Source organism: Humulus lupulus, chromosome 4 (assembly GCF_963169125.1).
Source record: "Humulus lupulus chromosome 4, drHumLupu1.1, whole genome shotgun sequence".
Taxonomy (NCBI): domain Eukaryota; kingdom Viridiplantae; phylum Streptophyta; class Magnoliopsida; order Rosales; family Cannabaceae; genus Humulus; species Humulus lupulus.
In genome coordinates this window covers 227,370,235-227,378,395 of record NC_084796.1, presented here as the reverse complement: position 1 = coordinate 227,378,395, position 8,161 = coordinate 227,370,235, and the positions used below count along the sequence as shown (strand labels likewise).

Below are 8,161 nucleotides of genomic sequence, written 5' to 3'. Positions count from 1 at the left end.
CACTTTAGTTCCGAAGACTAAATGTCCTAGCTCGGTTGGAGATTTTAGACCAATTTCTTGCTGCAATGCGGTCTATAAAATTGCTACTAAAATGATATCCAATCGGCTAAGGGAGATTCTTCCAGACATTATTTCCGAGAACCAAAGTGGTTTTGTTAAAGGTCGCCAAATCTATCACAACATCATGGTTTGTCAAGACATGGTTAAAGGGTATGATAGAAGAGGGGCTAAATCTGCCTGCTTATTCAAGATTGATCTTCAAAAAGCCTATGGCACTATAGAGTGGGATTTTATTCGAGAAATGCTTGAGGCTTTAAATTTTCCGGCAAAGTTTGTCAAGCTAATCATGGTATGTTACCACCCCTAGATTCTCCCTAATGGTGAATGGGTCCTTAAATGGCTTCTTTCCATCTCAACGGGGGCTTAGACAAGGAGACCCGTTGTCGCCTCTTTTGTTTGTCATTGGGATGGAGTACCTATCTCGAATTCTTGCTAAAGTTGCTGAGGATGCTGATTTCCGTTTTCACCCGAGGTGTAAGGAATTAAAACTCAATCACTTATGCTTTGCGGACGACCTCTTACTTTTTTGCAAAGGAGATTACAAATCAGCCACTCTCTTGTTAAGAGGGTTTAACATTTTCTCAAAAACTTCAGGGCTTCGGGCAAATGTGGGGAAATCTGATTTTTTTGGAGCAGGTATGGAATCTAATTCTCTTCAAAGAATTGTTGATATTTTTGGTTTTAATTGTAGTAGGCTGCCTTATAAATACCTAGGGATGAAAATCTGCTATAGGAAAATAAGCAAAGCTGATTGTGAAAGTCTAGTGGATAAAATGACAAGTCGAATTCGTGTGTGGAGTAGTAGAAACTTGTCTTATGCTGGCAGAATTACTTTGATCAACTCGGTTCTCCTCACAATAAATAATTACTGGTCTCAAATAGTCATTCTTCTGAAAGCAGTAGTTCAACAAATTAATCATATTTGTCGAGCTTTTCTTTGGAAAGGGAAAGAAGAGTTTAATGGTCCGAGTAAAGTGGCTTGGGCTGAAATGTGTTTGCCGAAAAATGATGGTGGATTGGGCTTTAAAGATATTGCTCTGTGGAATCTTTGTGCTGTAGGGAAGCATGTTTGGGCCCTCTCTTCCAAGAAAGATAACATTTGGGTGAAGTGGGTGAACTTGGTTTATAGTAAGGACCAAAATTGGTGGGGCTATGATGTCCCTCTTGACACAAGTTGGTATTGGAAAAGGATTATTCAAGTGAAGGAGAAGCTGAAAGGGTTTTTTGATTAGACGGGTTTTCAGCTATATCAATTTTCTATAGCAGATCTGTATCAAAAAATGCAGCAGCCCCCTCTTGAAAAGTGGAAATATAAGTTGTTTTGGGATAGATTTTGTATTCCTAAACATAGGATCATTATTTGGCTTGCATAGAAGCAAAGACTCCCAACTAATGATAGGTTATCTCGATTTGGCATAGAGGTTAATAAAGCTTGTTCCTTGTGTGACGAAGAAGATGAATCCCATAGTCATCTTTTTTTCTCTTGCTGTTTTAGCAAGAAAGTCTTGATGGAAATTACCAAATGGATTGGTTGGAATGTGAAGAGGAGCAGCCTTAATTCTATGATCACTAGCCTCAAAAAGCAAAAGATTTCAAAAGGGAGAAGAAGAGTTTTTACAAGTGTGTTGGCAGCCACGCTTTATTCCATTTGGGAGAGTAGAAATAGTGTTGTTTGGGACCATAAACTTCCGATGGTCAAAGTTATAGTTAAACACATAGCTTATAATGTTTGTAATAGAATACAATACATGAATACAAAGTCTTTGATTAGGATAGATAAAGATTGTGTGGAGGCTTTAAATAGAGCTTGTAATTAATTGGTCTTGGCTGTAAGTTGTAATTTGGAATTGGTTTTGAGCAATATAATACATACTTACTTTCCAAAAAAAAAAAGAAAAGAAGAGTGTGTGGTACTCTCTTTTAGTTTTAAAATACAGAGCAATTCTACAGATGGAATGACAGAAAGTTGATCGTCACTTTAATATGTCCAAATGCATTTTTTGTATATATATATATATATATATATAAGGTACTTACTGTAACATATGTATTGTATGTAATATGAAGATATAAAAATTTTCTCAATGTGAACACGTCGACAGAGAAAGGGGAGTTGCAGGTGTATTCATTCGACTTTGCAACAAATAAATAAATATTAAATAGTACATATAAAATAGTAGTATACATGAGACACTACAAAAAAAATACTTTTTTAGTTCCAAAGAAATTGGTAGCAAATAATTTATTTTTGGTAGCTAATATATTTTCTGCTACAAAAATTATAAGCAGCTACTTTGTAGCTAATTCCCTGTCGCTAAAAGCTTTTAGCCACTAAAATATTCGGTAGCAATTATTCTTTATTTGTTACCAAATTTTTAGTAGCAAAAATATATTTATATCTAGTAGCAAAATGATTGATTTACATGTCCCCTAAACATTGCTTTGCTACCAAAGTTTGGTAGCAAATTACTTTAATTTAATAATAGAAGGATTAGTAATATTATTTTGCTAGTAAAATTTGGTAGCAACAAACTTTCAAATTGATAGCTAAAATGATATTGTCCATAGAGTAACATTCTTAATTATTTGGTGATTTATATTGAAAGTTAGTTAACTACTGCTACTCAACCACTCAGCCAATTTTTCAATCAATTTATCAAATTAAAATCAAATTTGAAAAGTAATCAAGTGCAAAAGTAATGAAAATGACACAATCATTTTTACATGGTTCAGCCATGATTTCTCACAACTTACTCCATGGGACCTAGTCTAGAGGTGAAGAAAATTCACTAAAATAATCAGAGTTATTACAAATACAAACAAAAAAACACAAATTAAAACTCCATTCTAATTTGGTTTACAATCAACAAACAACTCCCTATTTTGCGAAAGTCTTCAAGCAACCAGCCTCCCACTGGTTTTGAACGTTGCTGGACTCCCTCCAGCTACTGCTCAAGCTCCCCTTGAGACTTATCTTGAAATCCCTTCAAGGTTTACACCAGAAAACTTGAGATAAATGGTGATGAATCACCAAAACGCCATGGGCAATGAACAATGAAGCATCAAGAGCTTCAGACCTTTTACAGAGAGTGTTTCTTGGAGAAGACACTTTTTACACTACAACAAATGTCATTATTAGCGGCGGGGGACTCCACCGCTGATAAATGCCACGTCCACCGCTAATACACTTTAGCGACGGGCCTCCGCCGCTAATATTCCGCGCCTAAAAATGTGTCGCTAATAATGATTATTAGCAGCGGACTGACACACCCGCCGCTAATAAGCAATTATTAGCAGCGGACATTAGCGACGGAACCCGCCGCTAATAAATATGTCCGAGGCATTAATATTAGCCGCGGGGTCCGCCGCTATTATTGTATTTATAATTTTTTTTAAATTAAATTTTAAATAAATTAATATTTATTAAATTAAATTATTTTTAAAAATAATTTATAATATAATTTAATAAAAATAAACATTTAATTAATTTAAAACATAACTAACATTAAAATTAATATAAATAGTTTTAATATTTATCAACCTAGTAAATATCACTATAGTCATTAAAAATAAATACATTAAAAATAAATAAAGTATTAATTCAGTCCAAATATATAAACTAATAACTAAAGAAAGTCATTAAGATTAATATTGAAATTGTCCTCATCTTCAACATTTTGGTCTGGCTGTGAGGACGATGGCGGTGGCGGTGGCGGTGGCGGTGAAGGAATATATGGTGGTTGTGATGATCGTCCGAGCGTGAGGTCCCCAAACAGATCTCGAGACTGTGGTTGTGGCGGAGGCTGCATCGATCCTCCTGGAAAATCGGTAAAACTAAAATATTGTGGAGGAGACTGAGAATGGGGTCCAAAAATGTATTGGTTTTGATACTGAGGAGGTTGTTGCGACGACATATGTGGCGGATACATTGGATGAGGCTGGTACAGCTGCTGCGGCGGATACTGTGAAGGAGGCTGGAACTGCTGCTGTGAAGGAGGCTGATACTGCTGATGTGAAGGAGGCTGATACTGCTGTGACGGAGGCTGATACTGTTGTGACGGAGACTGAGAAGACGAACCACCTTCGGATTGTTGTGGCAAATGCCTCTGCAGAAAACTGTCAAACATTGGGTTATACAGTTTACTGGGATGCACAGTTGTCGAAGTCTCAAACGTCTCACGAATTGCCTTCACCAGCAAAGCCATAACTCTCATATCTTCATTAGGCGAAGCAGCAGTATTTGCTTGGGATTGACTTTGATCTGTAGAGCTAGATGATGTCTTTTTTGCCTTCCCTTTCGCCCTATAACCCACTCCTCTTTGGTAGTCAGATCTCTCCCCGAGTACTTTACTTAGTATCTCGTATTGATCGACCGGGGACGAATCAACACCAGATACATTTAGAGATGCCTCACTCTGCTGTTGACTTTGCCTCTCATTCTGTGACCTCTCAACCTCAGCCGCCATTTTTTCCTGTATAAAGATAACATTATAAACAAAAATTAGAAACATTATAAACATTAGAAACAAGAAAACAATACTATTCACTTACATAATCTTGTTGAGCTGCCTCATTGACAAAAGATTTTGTCGATTTTCTCATATGAGCATCCCTCCAAGTATCAACAACATGCGCATCCGGGTTCTCCTATACAAATGTAAACAAAATGTTTCAGAATGTGTTATTTTATAAAATTAAATTAACATCTTCACTTACATATTCGTGACGCTTAGCTGCCAACGACTTTGTGCCTTGTGTTGTTACATACTTCATTTGTCTTCTGTTTGCTTGATTTTTAGCGGAACGAGCCAAAAATCTTTCGCTAAAAAACATTTCACAAATAAGCTGCCAAGCCTCCTTAATGCAATGGTTAGGTGGCTTAGAGAGGACATTCTCCAAATCTTCTGGTCCAGCATAATGATTTTTGAAGTGTCTATGTCTATAGTTCTTTCTCTCGCGATATCTTTCCCCCATCTCCTTGTTGAGAGTTGCCAGAACTGAATCACGTTGTGGATGACCGTCTATATTATAGTAATACTGCATTAGGAAAAAAAATATTAGATAACTTGTAAATAATGGAATTAAATAATGAAAAGTACAAGATTTGTAATTTCTTTACCCTCATACGGTCAAGCACTTGATCCTTAAACTGTTGAGGTACATCAGCAAAATCCAAATAATGCCCCGGACACAACATGGAAACTAGAGTTCCCAACATGCGAATAAAAGCTTGATCCTCCTGCCCAACCACTTTGTTGGTCACAGGATCAAACTCTAGATCCAATGGTTTCCCAGCTTTTTTCCTTCGTTCTTCAAGAACATTATTACTAGCAGGGCCACGACCTTTTCTTCTCGTCGACGGGGCTTTAAAATTTATTAACAATAATCAGTATTAGTATTGATGTTATATTTATCTAACAATATAATTTCTAAAAATAATTTTGATATCCAATATTTAACCCGACTCGCAAGATGTTGGTACCCTAGAAGGATCTGGCGGGTCTTGACCCCCACCATCTCCGCCATGATAAGTAGCTATATCAGCTGACATTATACTTCAGTTTAAAATTTATTAGTTAGTAATTAGCATTAAATAGAATTATATCACATTGAATTCATAATAAAAATAATTACAAAAAAAAACTTCATTATATTTAAATATATAGTTCTGTTACACAAATAGAAAAAAATAAACAGAGTAATCACTATCATTTCCATCAGTAATCGGAGATACATTTTCATCTTCACAAAGCTCAAATATCTTATATTATAATTACAAAAAAACACTTCATTATATTTAAATACATAGTTATGTTACACAAATAGAAAAAAACTAAACAGAGTAATCATTATCATTTCCATCAGTAATTGGAGACACATTTTCATCTTCACAAAGTTCAACAACCAATTCATCTTCTGCATCTGCAACGTCCTCATGTTCTGACATATCAACTTCGTCGTCACCATCTTCATCAGCTCCAACATAAGCAGCAGGTTGATCAGATTGCATAATTATGACATATCTTATTATTTATATAATTATTTATTCTTAATTTTTTATACTTTTATTAAATATTATTATCAATTTCTATATTCATGTAATTTATAACTATTTAATATTAGATAATATTATTCAATAAACAAATTAAATTATATAATTTAATTAGATAATATTATATCAAACTTTTATTATTTAATTAATTAAATTAATAAAAAATAATTAAAAATAAATTATTATTTATTCATAATTTTTTTAATTTGTTATAATAATAATAATTTTACAAATGAATTATTATTTGACTTTCAGACTAATTTATTTTTTTTAAATAATTAGATAAATTTTATTAATATTTATTATTCATTATTTTATTAATAATATTTTAAACTTATCATTTCTGTGCCGATATCCCTGTAATTGATGGTTATAGTCAACAACCATCAATCACAAGCATACCGGGACAGAGAAAATAAATTAACTTCTAATTAATTTTTTTGTTCTATTTTTACAAATTATAATTATAATAATTTTACAAATTAATTATTGTTATATTTTTGTGAAACATGTTCAATGCAAAGAGTTTTTTTTTTCAGGTAGTAGGGGACAAAATCTAAAATCTTTGTGTCAATCCTCCCAAATATTAGTCTTTTTGCTAAAGTTTTTATTTCAAAAGCAAAATTTTTTTTTTTTTTAATAATGATGGACTTTAAACATTAACCACAAGAAATGTGACATAAATTTTTTTCGATTTTGAAATGAGGTAAATAAAATACCAAATTAAAAAAAAATGTTTTAGAAATATGTGACATTGTTTTTGTAAAGAAGCCTTCTAAATTTTGAATAAATCCAAACAAACATAGAGCATTATGAGCATTAAAAAAATTATTTCAATTAAAGAGAGACTAGGAACACAAAGCCAAAACAGAGAATTGTCCACATAATGCAAAATGACATATTCATCATTAAAAAATACTAACAAGTAACAACAATTCAGCAACAAAGTACCAAATATAAAATCTAAAATCAAAATACATCAATGAGAGTAGTCCAAAATATCGATATCAACATATATCATAAAAAAATACCTCTGACAATGACACCAAGTGTAATCCGAAAATGATAGCCATCAAGACTAATCACAAAATTCACTGACAAAACCAAAACCAAAACCAAAACCAAAACCAAAGTCACTGCCAAAACCAAAGTCACTGCCAAAACAGAGAATACAAAAGTCACTGCTAAACCATTTTACAACTTGCACTATTTAGACAAATTATAAAAGGGAATATACATAAAGAGAATAACATTTAAGCTTATATATGCCGACGGAAAAAGAAGTAAACACTAAATACAGATTTAAACAAAATATATGCCGAAAGAAAAACAAGTAAGCACATTTACATATTTAATTATGAATGTGTACAGAGAAAGAATACCATCAATGGCTTACCTGGGGGTCTTAAAACCCAATCCAACGCTCTTCCAGAAACGATTCCCTCCCTTTCCAGGTCTCTTCCCCTTGGAAGATTTCTTGGAGCTGAAATATTGATTATATAAAAAAAAACTAAAATATAAATGTACAAACTTGAATACATAAATATAGACGAAAAATATTTCTTTCTGTTCTACAATATACCTTAGAAACACCTTGGGTTGCTTAAGAAACGCCTTCTCGGTCTGCAATGAAATAGATTGTTAGAATACTCTCAATGTATAGTTTAAGAGGCGGAATAGAGAAAGAGAAATGGAGTTGAAAAGTGAGAGAGATCTGGTACGAACCTGCTCGGTGCGGTGCGGAGAAGCTGTGCGAAGGCAGGAGAAGAGAACAGACGCGAAGAAGAAAGGTGCGGTGCAATTTTTAACCTCTACATAATCATTAGCGGCGGGGGACCGCTGCTATTACTATAGCCCGTCGCTAATAATTGTATTAGCGGCGGAGACTCCGCCGCTAATAAATGATATACTCCGTCGCTAATACTATTAGCGGCGGATATCCGCCTCTAAAAAAAGGTGATTATCCGCCGCTAATAACACTTTAAAAAATAAACCGTTTGTTTCCCGGGCATTTTCATCTATTGTATTAACGGCGGACTACCCGTCGCT

The 8,161-nt window shown here is 33.8% G+C and overlaps 1 protein-coding gene across 1 annotated transcript; it reads right to left on the bottom strand.

Annotated features, from left to right (window-relative positions):
- Window positions 1-1,309: 1,309 nt before the first annotated feature.
- LOC133832959 (uncharacterized) lies at window positions 1,310-5,050 on the bottom strand. The gene is made up of 4 exons (XM_062263229.1): window positions 4,777-5,050; window positions 4,612-4,707; window positions 3,835-4,532; window positions 1,310-1,328 (listed from the first exon to the last, which is right to left on the bottom strand). The coding sequence occupies exons 1-4, from the start codon at window positions 5,032-5,034 to the stop codon at window positions 1,310-1,312; spliced, it is 1,071 nt and encodes a 356-aa protein (XP_062119213.1). The 5' UTR covers window positions 5,035-5,050.
- Window positions 5,051-8,161: the final 3,111 nt, after the last annotated feature.

Coding starts and splice junctions, on each gene's coding strand:
- LOC133832959 (XM_062263229.1), bottom strand. CDS start 5,034: ATGGGGGAAAGATATCGCGAGAGAAAGAACTATAGACATAGACACTTC. Junction 4,708..4,776: donor CAGCTAAGCGTCACGAATAT/GTAAGTGAAGAT, acceptor ACATTTGTATAG/GAGAACCCGGATGCGCATGT. Junction 4,533..4,611: donor AGGCAGCTCAACAAGATTAT/GTAAGTGAATAG, acceptor ATCTTTATACAG/GAAAAAATGGCGGCTGAGGT.